At 46.7% G+C, this 16,644-nt stretch overlaps 1 protein-coding gene across 1 annotated transcript in view; it reads right to left on the bottom strand.

Annotated features, from left to right (window-relative positions):
* LOC145347069 (unconventional myosin-Id-like) overlaps nt 1–16,644 on the bottom strand; it is a 125,368-nt gene that overhangs the window by 69,609 nt on the left and 39,115 nt on the right. Inside the window, exons 8-9 of the mRNA XM_080194975.1 lie at nt 14,998–15,204; nt 1,198–1,343 (exon numbers count right to left, since the gene is read on the bottom strand). Coding sequence (XP_080051101.1) covers nt 1,198–1,343; nt 14,998–15,204 — 353 coding nt within the window. The remainder of the gene's footprint in view (nt 1–1,197; nt 1,344–14,997; nt 15,205–16,644) is intronic.

The following is a 16,644-nucleotide window of genomic DNA, read 5'->3' as shown; positions in this document are numbered from 1 at the left end:
CTGGTGTGCCCATTTCAGGTGCGGTCCCAATCATAGCCATTTTCGGGCCCTGGTAAAGGGGAACCAGTGCGGAGGCAGGCGTAGGTCACACTAATCGCCTCACGCCCGACTTTACTAAGTTTTCACGCTCGAAAACTTGATGTAAAATCAGGCTTTGTAATTGTGATACTAGTACCATTATTTCTTCCAATCTACATAACTTTGGTCTTTTCTATTATAGTTTTCATTCTATTGTCTTTCCCCTCTTCATTCACTCTATCCATTTGTATCTGTAGATCTTCTGCTGTGCGAGTGACAAGGACCTAGCCACCTGCAAAACTAGTTAGTTCAGTTTTCAGCTGTTCAGGATGGCTGCCTATGAAAGGTGTTCAGCCCATAGTAACATTGATCTTTACTATTGCTATGGAAACCAGAAGAAGCAGAAGGTGAGGCACAGGCAGGCATCAAAGTCAAATCTGCCAACCAGTGAAAATAGGGTGAGTTTTGCAGGTGACTAGGCCCCGGTCCCCCCCCCCCCCCCCCCCGCCCCCAATTGTATAAATCTTGTCCAATTTTCTTTGTCTTCAGCTCTGACAAAGGATCATTCAGACTCTCCAGGTAACATCCTTGATTATTTGATGGTGGCGGAACCATAGCTTATGCTATGATTTTACTGCAGGGAGGCAGACCCCAAGTCTGCTTTAGCCAGAATAAAGATCAAATCCTCTGCTGCTGGCATAATTCTGAATCCCACACTGACCATTGAGTCAACTGAGCTAAGTGGCCCCTTTCCGACTCTTTGCCTCTGCTTATAAAGATTTTGCATGGATTTTTAAGAACCTATCAACTTATCCTTTCTAAGTAGGGCTGGGCAGTAGATTTCAGTTTAACTTGACATCTATAGGGAGATTTTTACATTCTCACTGCAGTAAATTAATAAGGTCAAGATGCTGTTTTGTACAACATTGAGTCAAAGCAGCCATTGTGCTCTTACAATGTGATACTTGGCCTGTTCTCATGCATTATCTGGTCTGTTGTCATCATGTGATACCTGGAAATATTGTGAGACCAATAGGAGAGAATTGCTGACTAACAATTCCTGCTAGTGTTTGATTGTAGCACCAGCGTGTATAGGCTCTGCCTTACCGCTGGTAGTGTTGTGAAATTGTTGTAATGCCTGTTTCAGTGTGTAATGGGTAATGCTCCGGTGCATTGTACCTGTTGTTTTCAAAGATCTCAAATCCGTAGATATCCAGCACTCCAATCACAGTGTTCTTGCCATGGATGCGCGGGTCATAATCCTTTTCCTCAATCACACTATTGATCCGGTTCACAATCCAACAGAAAAGACGCTCATAAATGGCCTGTAAAGGGAAGTAGAGCAAGAGTAACACTTGTTTACTCAAGAGAGGAAATACATCTTATCACCTTTCACATCAAACTGGCCTGATGCACAATAATCTCCCTCTACATTTCCCGATCAAACACTCCTAGAACAGGAAGAGCACATGATGGATACAGAGTAAATCTTCATCTACACTGACACATCAAAGATGCAGATGCCAAGAATGATATGGTAGCTGGCCTATTCTCACCATGTGATATCAAGCCTGCACATCATTGTTTGCAGATTAATATGTTTTACATTTAGTTTCTAACAAAGACAGAGCAGCAATGCAGGCAGAATTGGTGTCAAATTCTCAAAAATCCTCCTCAATTATGTTAACATTGTAGACGAATTAGTTACACAACTGAGAACATTGCACTGCAAAAATAGACATGAATGGATTATTAAATATATAAGCTGGGGGTTAATATTGAGCTTAAAATTTTGTTATGATTGGCCCAGATCAATAGAGTGCAGACAGTTTGCTGAATGAGGCATGTGTTTGAGTGTTGAATCTAGGGCCAGCCAGCTGGAATTTTATAAATAGTAGAAGTGATGAAATTTTTCACCTTGGACACTGGACTAATGATTAACTTCATTGTCGGTCATTTGAGGAACAGTGGAGGACTTTCAAAGTGCTCTTTCACAATGATCAGCAAAAGTATATGCCAGTGATAAGAAAAAAGAGATAATCAGCCATGGGTATCTAAGGAAATAAAGGAGGAAAACAAATTGAAAGAAAAAACATACGAAATGGCAAAGATAAGTGGGAAACTAGATTGGGAAATCTTTAAAGGTCAACAGAAAGCCATGAGAAAAGCTATAAAGAAAAGTAAGATGGATTATGAGAGTAAACTAGCTCAGAATATAAAAACAGATAGCAAAAGTTTCTGCAAATATATAAAACGAAAAAGAGTGGCTAAAGTAAACATTGGTCCTTTAGAGGATGAGAAGGCGGATGTAATAACTGGAAATGAGGAAATGGCTGAGGCATTGAACAGGTATTTTGTGGGTCTTCATAGTGAAAGACACAAATAACATGCCAAAAATTGATGACAGGAAAGCTGTGGCAGGTGAGGACCTAGAAACTATCATTATCACGAAAGAGCTAGTGTTGGGCAAGCTAATGGGGGCTAAAGGCAGACAAGTTTCCTGGTCCTGATGGAATGCATCCCAGGGTACTAAAAGAGATGGCAGGGGAAATAGCAAACGTACTAGTGGTAATTTACCAAAATTCACTGGACTCTGGAGTGGTTCCCACAGATTGGAAAACAACAAAATGTGACGCCACTATTTAAAAAAGGAGGTAGACAAAAGACGGGTAACTATAGGCCGGTTAGCTTAACTTCTGTAGTAGGGAAGATGCTTGAATCTATCATCAAGGAAGAAATAGTGAGACATCTAGATATAAGGTGTCCCATTGGGAAGACGCAGCATGGGTTCATAAGGGCAGGTCATATTTGACTAATTTCGTGGAAATTTTTAAGAACATTACATGCGCAGTAGACAATGAGGAATGTATGGATATGGTATATCTGGATTTTCATTAGACATTTGACAAGGTGCCACACCAAAGATTGCTGCATAAGATAAAGGTGCACAGTGTTATGGATAATGTAATAGCATGGCTAGAGGATAGGTTAACTAATAGAAAGCAAAGAGTGGGGATAAATGGGTGTTTTTCTGGTTGGCGATCAGTGGCTAGTGATGTGCCTCAGGGGTCAGTGTTGGGACTTCAATTGTTTACAATTTACAGAGATGATTTGGAGCTGGGGACCAAGTGTAGTGTGTCAAAATTCACAGCTGACACTAAGATGAGTGGCAGAGCAAAGTGTGCAGAGGACGCTGAAAGTCTGCAAAGGGATATAGTTAGTTTAATGGAGTGGGCGAGGGTCTAAGTGAAGGGCAAATGGAGTACAATGTTGGTAAATGTGAGGTCATCCATTTTGGTAGAAATAACAGCAAAATGGAATATTATTGAAATGGTAAAAAATTGCAGCATTCTGCTGTGCAGAGGGACCTGGGTGTCCTTGTGCAAGAATCACAAAGAGTTGGTTTGCAGGAGCAGCAGGTAATTAAGAAGGCAAATGGAATTTTGTCCTTCATTGCTAGAGGGATGGAGTTTAAAAACAGTAATGTTATGTTGCAGCTGTATAGGGTGCTGGTGAAGCCACACCTGGAGTACTGTGAATAGTTTTGGTCTCCTTACTTGAGAAAGGATATCCTGGCACTGGAGGGGGGGTGCAGAAGAGACTCACTAGGTTGATTCCGGACGTGAGAGGGTTGGCTTATGAGGACAGACTGAGTGGACTGGGGCTATACACATTGGAATTCAGAAGAATAAGGGAGATGTTATAGAAACATATAAGATTATGAATGGAATTGAAAAGGTAGAAGCAGGGAAGTTGTTTCTACTGGCAGGTGAAACTAGAACTTGGGGGCATAGCCTCAAAATAAGTGAAAGCAGATTTAGGACTGAGTTGAGGAGGAACATCTTCACTCAAAGGGTTGCGAATCTGTGGAATTCCCTGTCCAGTGAAGCAGTTGATGCTACCTCATTGAATGTTTTTAAAGGAAGGATAGATAAATTTTTGAACAGTAAATTAATTAATGGTTGTGGTGAGTGGGTGGGTAAGTAGAGCTGAGTCCATGAAAAGATCAGTCATGATTTTATTGAATGGTGGAGCAGACTTGAGGGGCCAGATGGCCTACTGCTGCTCCTTGTTCTTATGTTCATATGTTCTTATTACATGTGAAGAGTATATGACCCAATATCTTGTGCAGCATCATACTGCATCCTAAAAGATTGGAGTCCTTGTGAGCAAGACAGGTTAGTGGTAACACTTGATAAAGATTATTGTGCAAACCAAAGGAACAAGCTGAGTCTGTTGTAATGCAAAGATTATCTACTGTCATCATCACACAATCTGATAGAAATAAAGGCTTGATAAAGAATATAACCACAAGACAATAGAAGCCCTACGGTGCAGAAGACAAAGAACAAAGAAAATTTCAGTACAGGAGCAGGCCCTTCGGCCCTCCAAGCCTACACCAACCATACTACCCGACTTAATTAAAACCCCTTACGCCCCCGGGGACCATATCCCTCTATTCCCACCTCATTCATGTACTTGTCAAGATGCCCCTTAAAAGTCACCACCGCATCCACTTCCACTACCTGCCCCGGCACCACCACTCTCTGTGTAAAAAATCTGTCTCACACATCTCTTTTAAAACTTGCCCCTCACACCTTAAACCTATGCCCCCTAGTAATTGACTCTTCCACCCTGGGAAAAAGCTTCTGACTATCCACTCTGTCCATGCCTCTCATAATCTTGTGGATTTCTGTCAGGTCACCCCTCAACCTCTGTCACTCCAGTGAGAACAAACCAAGTTTCTCTAACCTCTCCTCAAAGCTAATGCCCTCCATACCAGGCAATATCCTGGTAAATCTTTCTCCAAAGCCTTTGCATCCTTCTGGTAGTGTGGTGACCAGGATTGAACACTATATTCCAAGTGTGGCCTCATTAAGGTTCCATAAAGCTGCGACATGACTTGCCAATTTTTAAACTCAATACCCCAGCCGATGAAGGCAAACATGCCATATGCTTTCTTGACTACCTTTTCCACCTGCATTTCTACTTCTAGTGACCTGTGTACCTGTACACCCAGATCACTTTGCCTATCAATACTCCTAAATGTTCTGCTGTTTACTGTACATTTCCTGTCTGTATTAGACCTTCCAAAATGCATTACCTCACATTTGTCTGGATTAAACTCCATCTGCCATCTCTCTGCCCAAGTCTCCAACTGATCTATATCCTGCCGTATCCTCTGATGGTCCTCATCGCTATTTGCAGATCCACCAACCTTTGTGTGGTCCACAAACTTACGAATCAATCCACTTACTTTTTCCTCCAAATCGTTTATATATATTACAAACAGCAAAGCTCCCAACACTGATCCCCGAGGAACACCATTTGTCACAGCCCTCCATTCAGAAACGCACCCTTCCACTGCTACCCTAGGACACTATTCATCCCATCGAGTCAGCACCAACTCTCCAAAAGACTATCTTAGCCAGGCCCATCTGGCTGCCCTATTCCCATAGCCCCATGCATTTACCATGGTTAATCCACCTAACCTACATAGCTTTGGACACTAAGAGGCAACTTAGCATCGCCAATCTACCTAACATGCCCATCAATGGACTGTGGGAGGAAGCCCAAGTGGACACGGTGAGAATGTGCTAACTCCACATTGACAATCACATAAGGTCAGAATTGAACCCAGATCCCTGGCGCTGAGTGGCAGCAGTGCTAACCGCTGTGCCAGTGTGCCGCCCCAAAGATTTGAAAGATGTCTCTCAGAGAAGAAGACTAAGCCTGCTGTCATACCTCAACTGTTTGCTGTAGTTAAAGCCCTGCTCCTCAGAATTATATGTTTATTTTTCCTGGACTCCATGTTTAAATCCCCTCAGTCAGGTTTCTCAGCCCGCCAGAAATTATATCCTATGTGACTGTGACAAAGGGAACTTATCCATCTTGTCCTTCTCACCCTGCCTGCAGCCTTTCACACTGTTGGTCATGTCATCCTCCTCCAAAGCCTCTCCAGTAGCGGCTAACTGGCTGAGCTAGCACTCATGTGCTTCCGTTCTAATTGTAACCGGAAAATCACTTGCAATGGCTGCTCTTCCTATCTCTGGTGTCCTCTGTTTCTCATCTACATGTTTCTCTTCCACTACGTCATCCAAAAACACATCTGTTTCCACATGTGCAGATGTGCTCTGCAGCACCACCACTTCTCTTCAAGCCTTCACTGTCACTAAATTGTCAGACTGTTTGGTGGACATCCAGGTGGACGTTCCTTCACAGTCGTTGGTCAAAATCCAGGAACTTCTTCCCTCTGGGTGTACCTATATCATATGGACAGCAGTGGTTCAAAAAGGCAGAACACTGCCATCTTCTCAAGGGGATTTAGAGATGGGCATCAAATGTTGGCCTAGCCAGCAATGTCTATATCCCATGAACAAATTTTTTTAAATGGTCAAAAAGGTTTTATGAAACACCTGGATGAGCAGAGATTTCCTCCAATTAAATACTGAAAAGGCTGAAGCCATTTCCTTTGGTCCCTGCCACAAACTCCATTACTGAGTTACCAATTCCACCTGAACAGTGTCAAATGGAACTCAAAGCTGAACAGTGTGAGGTGGTGCATTTTTGGAGGATGAACAAGGAATGGGAATACACAATGAACAGCCAGATGCTAGGAAGTCCAGAGGACCAGAGGGACCGTGGGTTGCATGTCCAAGATCCCTGAAGGCAGCATGACAGGTGGATAAAATGGTCAAGAGGGCATGTGGGTTACTAGTCTTTGTTAGTTGAGGCATTGAATGTTAGAGCATGGAGGTTATGATGGAACTGTATAAAATGCTTGTTAGGCCACAGCTAGAGCTCTGTCTACAGTTCTGGTCACCAGATTATAGGAAGGAAATGATTGCACTAGGCATGGTGCAGAGGGGATTTACCAGAATGTTGTCTGGGCTGAAACAATTCAGCTACAAAGACAGGTTGGTTAGGCTGGATTAATGTTTTCCTTAGAGCTGAGAAAGCTGAAGGATACCTGATAGAAGTTTACAAAATCATGAGGGATATCAACAGGGTAGACAGGAAGGAACTTTTCCCCTTAGTAAAGGTCAACGACCGGTGGGGCAGTTGGGGGGGGTGCACAGATTTAAGGGTAAGGGGCAGGAGATTTAGAAGGCGTTTGAGAAAACACTTTTTCAATCAGAGTGTGGTGGGAATCTGGAACATGCACAAGTAAGGAACTCTAACGGTAATACACTTGTTGACTAACAAGGAGCTGTGCCTTGTTTATATGGAAATTTCTGCAGAAAGAGACTCTCAAATCTGAGACTGGACAACAATAAAATTGGAAGTGTAAGAAAAATCTATCTGGGAGTTTCAGGAGTGACAGAGGCATTTGTAACCATTTAGCAATCAAAAAATTTGCTGGGACTTCCTATAAGTTATTTCCTCCCTTGTATATGCTAAGCCATTCGGCTCACTGTCTGTCAGCGTGGGTTTCCTCCAGGTGCTCTGGTTTCCTCCCACAATCTGAAAGATGTGCTGGTTAGGTGGTTTGACCTGAACAGCAGCAGACTTGGTGACTAGGGGAATTTCACAATAACCTCATTGCAGTGTTAATGTAAGCCTTATTTAAACTTTAACTTTTAAATTACATCTCTTCCTCTACTTAACTGAGAGGAAGTTAACTAGTTGTACAGCTGTCAAAAAGTTTCCTTTTTGCAATGCAAAGAGTTTGTAAAGTTGCATAAAAGTTATTTTGTTAGATATGTCAAGAGAAAGAAAATAAAATCCCACAGAAACCATCAGAGATAAAAAGTTCTGAGAAAACTGATTGAAGGAAAAGAGAAACTTTTCTTTAAAGAGACAGTCTCTTTAACTGTTTCCTATTTTCTGCTGTCTTGTGCTGCAGTGTGGCACAGAACTATAAGCAGTTTAACCCTCTGAAGTCTATCGTAGTCATCAGTAATTCATATAAATATTTTGATTGTTATCATTCCCATAAATGTAACTTGCCTTAATATCTTAGATACACCATGGGTGAATTTTCCACTATCCTGGGGTTACCATTGACAAGCACCTTAATTGGATTACCCACATCAATACTCTGGCTACAACAGCAAGATAGAGGCTGGGTATACTCCAGCTAACAACTCCCCAGAGCCTGTCTACAAAACTACACATCTCTTTAACCTGTGCTTAACGCTCTCTCCACTCACATTACCTTTAAGATTTGATTACCTATAAAGACTCTCATTCCAAGCATTATTTTGTAAATTGAGCTTGTGTTTTTATATGCCCTGTTTGTCAACAGAACTCCCAATTACCTGACGAAGGAGCAGCGCTCCGAAAGCTAGTGGATTTTGCTACCAAATAAACCTGTTGGATTTTAACTTGGTGAGAAGAAGTGATACTTCTTACTACAAAACACAAGTCATGGAAGTGATGGAATCTCCAGAAGCTTCAACAACAATCAAAAGCTCAACTTCTGCACTAGAAAGCTTTAGATTGGCTAGGAGGGAGTTGAAGAGTGAGTTAAGAAGGGCTAAAAGAGGACATGAGAAGACTTTGGCTGATAGGATTAAGGAGAATCCTAAGGCGTTCTATAGGTATGTCAGGAACAGAAGGTTGGTCAGGGCAAGATTAGGGCCAGTTACAGACAGCAGAGGGAAGTTGTGTGTGGAACCGGAGGAGATTGGAGAAGCATTGAACCAATATTTTTCTTCGGTGTTCACGCAGGGGGACATGAATATAGCTGAGGAGGACACTGGGTTGCAGGGGTGTAAAATTGACAGTATTACGGTTGATAAGGGGGATGTGCTGGATATTCTTGAGCGGCTGAAAATAGATAAGTCCCCTGGTCCGGATGGGATCTACCCTAGGATTCTCTGGGAGGCTAGAGAGGTGATTGCAGAGCCTCTGGCTCTGATCTTCAGGTCGTCATTGGTCTCTGGTGTAGTCCCGGAGGATTGGAGGATAGCGAATGTTGTCCCATTGTTTAAGAAGGGGAACAGAGACTTTGCCGGGAATTATAGACCGGTGAGTCTTACTTCTGTTGTGGGCAAGATTTTAGAAAAAATTATTAGGGATAGGATTTATAGTTATTTGGAGTGTAATGAATTGATTAGAAATAGTCAGCATGGTTTTGTAGCGGGTAGGTCGTGCCTTACTAACCTTATTGAGTTTTTTGAGAAGGTGACCAAAGAGGTGGATGGGGGCAAGGCAGTTGACGTGGTATATATGGATTTTAGTAAGGCGTTCGATAAGGTTCACCATGGTAGGCTTCTGCAGAAAATGCAGATGTATGGGATTGTGGGTAATCAAGGAAGTTGGATCAGGAATTGGCTATCAGATAGGAGACAGAGGGTGGTGGTTGATGGTAAATATTCATCATGGAGTTCGGTTACGAGTGGTGTGCCTCAGGGATCTGTTTTGGGGCCACTGTTGTTTGTAATCTTTATTAATGATCTGGATGAGGGTATAGCTGGGTGGATTAGTAAATTTACTGATGACACCAAAGTCGGAGGTGTGGTAGATTGTGAGGAAGGGTGTCATAGTCTGCAGGGAGACTTAGATAGGTTGCAGAGCTGGGCCGAGAGGTGGCGGATGGAATTTAATGCGGAGAAGTGTGAGGTAATTCACTTTGGTAGGAATAACAGATGTGTTGAGTATAGGGCTAACGGGAGGACTTTGAATAGTGTGGATGAACAGAGGGATCTAGGTGTATGTGTACATAGATCCCTGAAAGTTGGGAATCAAGTAGATAAGGTTGTTAAGAAGGCGTACGGTGTCTTGGTGTTTATTGGCAGGGGGATTGAATTTAGGAGTCGCAGCGTCATGTTGCAACTGTACACTACTCTGGTGCGGCCGCACTTGGAGTACTGTGTGCAGTTCTGGCCCCCACATTACAAGAAGGATGTGGAGGCTTTGGAGAGGGTGCAGAGGAGGTTTACCAGGATGTTGCCTGGTATGGTGGGGAGGTCCTATGAGGAGAGACTGAGGGATTTAGGGTTGTTTTCGTTGGAAAGGAGGCGGCTAAGAGGGGATCTTATTGAAACATATAAGATGATTAGAGGTTTAGATAGGGTGGATAGTGATAGCCTTTTTCCTCGGATGGAGAAAGCTAGCACGAGGGGGCATGGCTTTAAATTAAGGGGGGGTAGCTACAGGACGGATGTCAGGGGTAGGTTCTTTACCCAGCGGGTGATGAGGGATTGGAATGCCCTGCCTGCTGCAGTTGTAAATGCACCTAGTTTGGGGGCGTTTAAGAGATCCATGGATAGGTTTATGGACGAAAAGGGATTGGTTTAGGTTAGTGGGTCATTGTTTTTGTAACTGGTTGGCGCAACATCGTGGGCCGAAGGGCCTGTTCTGCGCTGTAATGTTCTATGTTCTATGTTCTATGTTCTTCTAGTCCACTTGACTGGCAGCCCATTCACTACCTTAAACATTCATTCCCTCCACCAGCAATGTTCAGTGTGCACCATCTGCAAAATGCACTGCAATGACTCACCAAAGCTCCTTCAACAGCATTTTCCAAACCTACAAACGTGACCATTTAGGGCAGCAGATGCATGGGAACAACACAACCTTCATGTTCTACTTCAAGTCAGGTGGGGCTCTCCAATACTCATCACCAAGAGTGTTCCAGATGATTGGTATCTTGTTAAATCCTACACTCAAATACCTCTTGCAGTCAAGGCTAATTTGTCCATTGTCTCCTTACTTGCAGCCTTAACCTGCATGTTAGCTCAAAATGACAAATCACCAATGAAGAACATTAATGTTTGAATGTGTCCACAACAGATTCCTCCAGACATGCAAGACAACCTATGGTTTTCTACTGTTAAGGAGACAATGTGGAGCTTCACTCCCTCAAAACCCTGAAACTGCACCTCTCCTATTACTTGCCACTTACATGGCAGATTTAGCTCTCCTTGAGTACTTGTGGCTTCCAGCCACATCTCCTCAGCAAGGCAACAGCAGCACAAGTTGCAATGGCATCACTGAACACATTTTCAGAGTTCGGCAATATGGTGGGCTGCAAGTAATGGCTTGCAGGTACATGACCTGGTAATGTGTCAACTCTTAACTGCCCTATGAAATGGCCCAGTAAGCTGCTTAGTTCAACGGCAATGGGCAATAAATGCTGGCCCAGCCAGCAATGCCCGCACCCCATGAACGAATAAGTTAAAAAAAATTCAGAATGGCTCTAACTGCTCAGATATTGGTATCCGAGTACCATGTGAGCTATCAGTCACTGCAGAATCATATTCCACCACAACCAATAACCTCACAGCCCAGCATAAATCTCAGGTGCAATGCCTGCTCTTATCAGCTTGGATCTAGTATGTCTCTCTTGTGGGGCCATGAATTGAATTTGAATTGGTTTCTGAATTCGTCCACTCAGCATGGTGGTTTTGTAACTCTGAGAAAGGACCAAACTTTTAAAAAATCTCAACAATGCCCATATCCATATACAAATATCCTGGGGCGGCATGGTAACACAATGGGTGGGGTGGCATGGTAGTGCAGTGGGTGGGGCAGCACGGTAGTGCAGTCGGTGGGGCAGCACGGTAATATAGTGGGTGGGGCGGCACGGTAGTGCAGTGGGTGGGGCAGCACGGTAATGCAGTGGGTGGGGCAGCACGGTAATATAGTGGGTGGGGCAGCACGGTAATGCAGTGGGTGGGGCGGCACGGTAATATAGTGGGTGGGGCGGCACGGTAATATAGTGGGTGGGGCGGCACGGTAATATAGTGGGTGGGGCAGCACGGTAATGCAGTGGGTGGGGCGGCACGGTAATATAGTGGGTGGGGCGGCACGGTAATATAGTGGGTGGGGCGGCACGGTAATATAGTGGGTGGGGCAGCACGGTAATATAGTGGGTGGGGCGGCACGGTAATATAGTGGGTGGGGCAGCACGGTAATGCAGTGGGTGGGGCGGCACGGTAATATAGTGGGTGGGGCGGCACGGTAATATAGTGGGTGGGGCAGCACGGTAGCGCAGTGGGTGGGGCAGCACGGTAATGCAGTGGGTGGGGCAGCACGGTAATATAGTGGGTGGGGCGGCACGGTAGTGCAGTGGGTGGGGCAGCACGGTAATGCAGTGGGTGGGGCGGCACGGTAATATAGTGGGTGGGGCGGCACGGTAATATAGTGGGTGGGGCAGCACGGTAATGCAGTGGGTGGGGCAGCACGGTAATATAGTGGGTGGGGCGGCACGGTAATATAGTGGGTGGGGCAGCACGGTAATATAGTGGGTGGGGCGGCACGGTAATATAGTGGGTGGGGCAGCACGGTAATGCAGTGGGTGGGGCGGCACGGTAATATAGTGGGTGGGGCAGCACGGTAATATAGTGGGTGGGGCAGCACGGTAATATAGTGGGTGGGGCAGCACGGTAATATAGTGGGTGGGGCAGCACGGTAGCGCAGTGGGTGGGGCGGCACGGTAATATAGTGGGTGGGGCAGCACGGTAATATAGTGGGTGGGGCAGCACGGTAATATAGTGGGTGGGGCAGCACGGTAGCACAGTGGGTGGGGCGGCACGGTAATATAGTGGGTGGGGCGGCACGGTAATATAGTGGGTGGGGCGGCACGGTAATATAGTGGGTGGGGCGGCACGGTAGCACAGTGGGTGGGGCGGCACGGTAGCACAGTGGGTGGGGTGGCACGGTAATATAGTGGGTGGGGCGGCACGGTAGCACAGTGGGTGGGGCGGCACGGTAGCACAGTGGGTGGGGTGGCACGGTAGCACAGTGGGTGGGGCGGCACGGTAGCACAGTGGGTGGGGCGGCACGGTAATGCAGTGGGTGGGGCGGCACGGTAATATAGTGGGTGGGGCGGCACGGTAATATAGTGGGTGGGGCGGCACGGTAGCACAGTGGGTGGGGAAGCACGGTAATATAGTGGGTGGGGCAGCACGGTAGCACAGTGGGTGGGGCGGCACGGTAATATAGTGGGTGGGGCGGCACGGTAATATAGTGGGTGGGGCGGCACGGTAATATAGTGGGTGGGGCGGCACGGTAGCACAGTGGGTGGGGCGGCACGGTAATGCAGTGGGTGGGGCAGCACGGTAATATAGTGGGTGGGGCGGCACGGTAATATAGTGGGTGGGGCGGCACGGTAGCACAGTGGGTGGGGAAGCACGGTAATGCAGTGGGTGGGGCAGCACGGTAATATAGTGGGTGGGGCAGCACGGTAGCACAGTGGGTGGGGCGGCACGGTAATATAGTGGGTGGGGCGGCACGGTAGCACAGTGGGTGGGGCGGCACGGTAATGCAGTGGGTGGGGCGGCACGGTAATATAGTGGGTGGGGCGGCACGGTAATATAGTGGGTGGGGCGGCACGGTAGCACAGTGGGTGGGGAAGCACGGTAATATAGTGGGTGGGGCGGCACGGTAATATAGTGGGTGGGGCAGCACGGTAGCACAGTGGGTGGGGAAGCACGGTAATATAGTGGGTGGGGCGGCACGGTAGCACAGTGGGTGGGGAAGCACGGTAATATAGTGGGTGGGGCGGCACGGTAGCACAGTGGGTGGGGCGGCACGGTAATATAGTGGGTGGGGCGGCACGGTAGCACAGTGGGTGGGGCGGCACGGTAGCACAGTGGGTGGGGTGGCACGGTAGCACAGTGGGTGGGGCGGCACGGTGGCACAGTGGGTGGGGCGGCACGGTAATGCAGTGGGTGGGGCGGCACGGTAATATAGTGGGTGGGGCGGCACGGTAATATAGTGGGTGGGGCGGCACGGTAGCACAGTGGGTGGGGCGGCACGGTAATATAGTGGGTGGGGCGGCACGGTAGCGCAGTGGGTGGGGCGGCACGGTAATATAGTGGGTGGGGCGGCACGGTAGCACAGTGGGTGGGGCGGCACGGTAATGCAGTGGGTGGGGCGGCACGGTAGCGCAGTGGGTGGGGCGGCACGGTAATATAGTGGGTGGGGCGGCACGGTAGCGCAGTGGGTGGGGCGGCACGGTAGCACAGTGGGTGGGGCGGCACGGTAATGCAGTGGGTGGGGCGGCACGGTAATGCAGTGGGTGGGGCAGCACGGTAATATAGTGGGTGGGGCAGCACGGTAGCACAGTGGGTGGGGCGGCACGGTAATATAGTGGGTGGGGCAGCACGGTAGCGCAGTGGGTGGGGCGGCACGGTAGCGCAGTGGGTGGGGCAGCACGGTAGCACAGTGGGTGGGGCAGCACGGTAATATAGTGGGTGGGGCAGCACGGTAGCACAGTGGGTGGGGCAGCACGGTAATATAGTGGGTGGGGCGGCACGGTAGCACAGTGGGTGGGGCAGCACGGTAATATAGTGGGTGGGGCGGCACGGTAGCACAGTGGGTGGGGCAGCACGGTAATATAGTGGGTGGGGCAGCACGGTAATATAGTGGGTGGGGCAGCACGGTAGCACAGTGGGTGGGGCAGCACGGTAATATAGTGGGTGGGGCAGCACGGTAGCACAGTGGGTGGGGCGGCACGGTAATATAGTGGGTGGGGCAGCACGGTAGCGCAGTGGGTGGGGCGGCACGGTAGTGCAGTGGTTAGCACTGCTGCTTCACAGCTCCAGGAACCTGGGTTTGATTCCTGGCTTGGGTCACTGTCTGTATGGAATTTGTACATTCTCCTTGTGTGTGGGTTTCCTCTGGGTACTCTGGTTTCCTCCCACAGTTCAAAGATGTGCAAGTTAGGTTGATTGGCCATGCTAAAAATTGCTCCTTAGAGTCCTGAGATGCGTAGGTTAGAGGGATTGGTAAATAGGTAGAGATATGGGGGTAGATTCTGGGTGGGATTATGGTCAGTGAAGATTCGATGGGCCAAATGGCCCCTCTCTACACTGTAGAGTTTCTATGATTCTATGTCTGAAAGATTGGCCTGTCACCCACTTTTATGTTTAACTCTCAGAACTGGCCCTTGAGCTCACCATTCTCTGATTCAGAGGTGAGAGTGCTATCACTCAGCCATTGTCAATGCTTCAGCTTGTAGGGGATAACTTCAACCATATCCAAAAAAGAAAGAAACGCCTAACCTCACCAAGAGCATTTATTTACCTTAGCAAAGGCGTCTCTGCCGTATGCAGCTTCCTGTACTGTGTGACCCTTTTCAATCACATCACCCCCTCCTGTAGCTACGGTGCGATGAAGAAGAGTCTTTGTGACGGTGTCTGGCTCTGTCATGGTGATCTCTGCGATATGTGACACCAAAGAACTATTGCTGATGGAAGCAGTGTCATTCTCAGTGACAAACATGAGGTTCCCCTGTGAAAGCGAACACAATCAAGATTCAACTAAGTTAGTGAGGACACTCTGAGGATACATGGGATATATTTTCTTTGTTCATTGAGAAATAATAACACACAGAAAAAATCAAAAACATATAGCAAAAAGGAGGAGGAGGCCATTCAGCCCTTTAAGTCTACTCCGCCATTCATCTTGATCATGACTGATCATTAAAATTAATATCCTGATTCAACCTTCTCCCCATATCCTGTAATCCTTTTAGCCCCAAAAACTATATCCCATTTCTTCTTGAAATCACACAATGTTTTGGCCTCAACTACTTTTATGGTAGCGAATTCCACAGATTCACTACTCTCTGGGTGAAGAAATTTCTCTTCACCTTCCTTAATCATGGGATATGCCCATCTCACACATGAACTTTGGGTACACACAAAAGAAGTGTGGGATATACCACATTAATTTTAGGTGCATTTAAAGAAATCTTGGGATAGTCTACATATACATGAACAGTGGATACACACTTAAAAAACATAGGATGCACTAGTCTCATCCACAAATAGCATGAATACACATGGAATACTGAGATTTACTCTCACATAACAGGTAAATAACAAAGAGCCACAGGCAATGTTATTTTTACTTATGAACACCAAATATACACTGAGGAATTCCGAGATACACTAGCCATGCACATGAACAATGCATATACATCAAATAATGATGTGATTGCTTAACTCCTGAAACGTAACTGGCAAGGGCCATTTGTACTACAAAAAGCAATTGCACACTCTGGAAAAGTGGGAGTGGGATATACCATATATACTTGTAAAGAACAATTGCAGCATTAACAACATGGTGGCACAGCGGTTAGCACTGTTGCCTCACAGCGCCAAGGACCTGGGTACGATTCCCGGCTTGGATGACGGTCTGTGTGGAGACTGCACATTCTCCCCATTTCTACGTGGGTTTCCTCCAGGTGATCCGGCTTCCTCCCACAGTCCAAAGATGTGCTGGTTAGGTGGATTGGCCATGCTAAATTGCCCGTTAGTGTCAGGGGGACTAACTAGCATAAATGAATAGGATTATGGGATTCGGCCTGGGTAGGATTGTGGTCAGTGCAGACTCAATGGGCCGAATGGCCTCCTTCTGCTCTGTAGGATTCTATGATCCTATGAACTAACGACCTATATATACACTGACCACATAATGAAGTACAGGTCATTACAGCCAGCACACCATAATTATGGATCACCCAGTCTAAAGTGGCATATCTTCTGATGAGGAAGTTTGACTCTGGATCAATCCCAAAACTAAATATGTGCTTCGTAAGATTTAGTCTTAGAAAGGTGAGAAGATAGCCTGTCAGACTTTTTCTCTTTCAGTTGTCACACCACCAATCAACCCTCACAATTTCTTTTATAATTCATTTTAAAGGACCACAGAAACCCTACAATGTAG

Source organism: Carcharhinus amblyrhynchos, chromosome 8, assembly GCF_965287045.1.
Source record: "Carcharhinus amblyrhynchos chromosome 8, sCarAmb.v2.hapA, whole genome shotgun sequence".
NCBI classification, from domain to species: domain Eukaryota; kingdom Metazoa; phylum Chordata; class Chondrichthyes; order Carcharhiniformes; family Carcharhinidae; genus Carcharhinus; species Carcharhinus amblyrhynchos.
Note: the sequence above shows the minus strand (reverse complement) of the source record. Positions and strands in the feature narration are given on the sequence as shown.